The sequence below is a fragment of the Hippocampus comes genome, unplaced genomic scaffold (assembly GCF_001891065.2).
Source record: "Hippocampus comes isolate QL1 unplaced genomic scaffold, H_comes_QL1_v1.1 C16695356, whole genome shotgun sequence".
NCBI lineage: Eukaryota > Metazoa > Chordata > Actinopteri > Syngnathiformes > Syngnathidae > Hippocampus > Hippocampus comes.
The window spans coordinates 1-705 of record NW_017836857.1 but is presented as its reverse complement, the minus strand read 5'-3'; the positions used below and the strand labels follow the sequence as shown (position 1 = coordinate 705).

The 705-nt window shown below is 45.2% G+C and overlaps 1 protein-coding gene across 1 annotated transcript; it reads right to left on the bottom strand.

Moving 5' to 3' along the window:
- Positions 1 to 187: 187 nt before the first annotated feature.
- LOC109508913 (autophagy-related protein 9A-like) lies at positions 188 to 687 on the bottom strand. Its single transcript, XM_019858840.1, has 2 exons — positions 497 to 687; positions 188 to 398 (listed from the first exon to the last, which is right to left on the bottom strand). The coding sequence occupies exons 1-2, from the start codon at positions 667 to 669 to the stop codon at positions 218 to 220; spliced, it is 354 nt and encodes a 117-aa protein (XP_019714399.1). The 5' UTR covers positions 670 to 687; the 3' UTR covers positions 188 to 217.
- Between the last annotated feature and the right edge of the window lie 18 nt (positions 688 to 705).

Sequence of the window (705 nt, the reverse complement as noted above, 5' to 3'; positions counted from 1 at the left end):
AAAAAAAAAAAACATGCAAAGATAAAATGGCCATGTAAATTAGGGGTGGGCAAGGTATGACCTGTATGACCGACTCGTTCTTTAATCTTGTCCACAAAGCATTTCTGTTATCAATCCTTTTGTGCAATAATTCAGACAGTTTTGCCCTTAGTTAACTTGTCTTTATTATGTTTTTAAAGGAAAAAGTTTGCCCACCCCGGGTATAAATGTTGCGATTTCATCCGGATTTGTCTTTCATACTTACGGCTTTGTACTGGAAGACCTGTGAGAACTGGTCCCTTGTCTCATATCTGTGTGCATTGCCCTGCCAGTGGTCAGGCATGTAATGAATATGAGCCAGGATGACTCGCAAGAGCTGCTTGGGACAAAACACCATGTGCTTATCAGGGATAAAGGACCTGCGGACGAAACGGAATCCCATATACCGGCAATTCCAATTTTTACAATGAGATTAAATTGAAGATAACTTTGCCGCCAAATGGAACACAGTCCCGACCTGCACACTGTGATGCACACTCCCAGCAGCGTGATCGACGACAGAACGTGCTCCACTGCGAGCACGTCCTCGTCGTAGATGGTCAACGCGATCAGCACAGCCAGGAGGGAGCCGGCAAAAAAAGCGACATTCTTGGCCACCACAGTCAGCAGAGGTGAGAGAAAACAGTTCATGTACTTGGAGGCGGCCTGCATGTAAAATAGGAACAA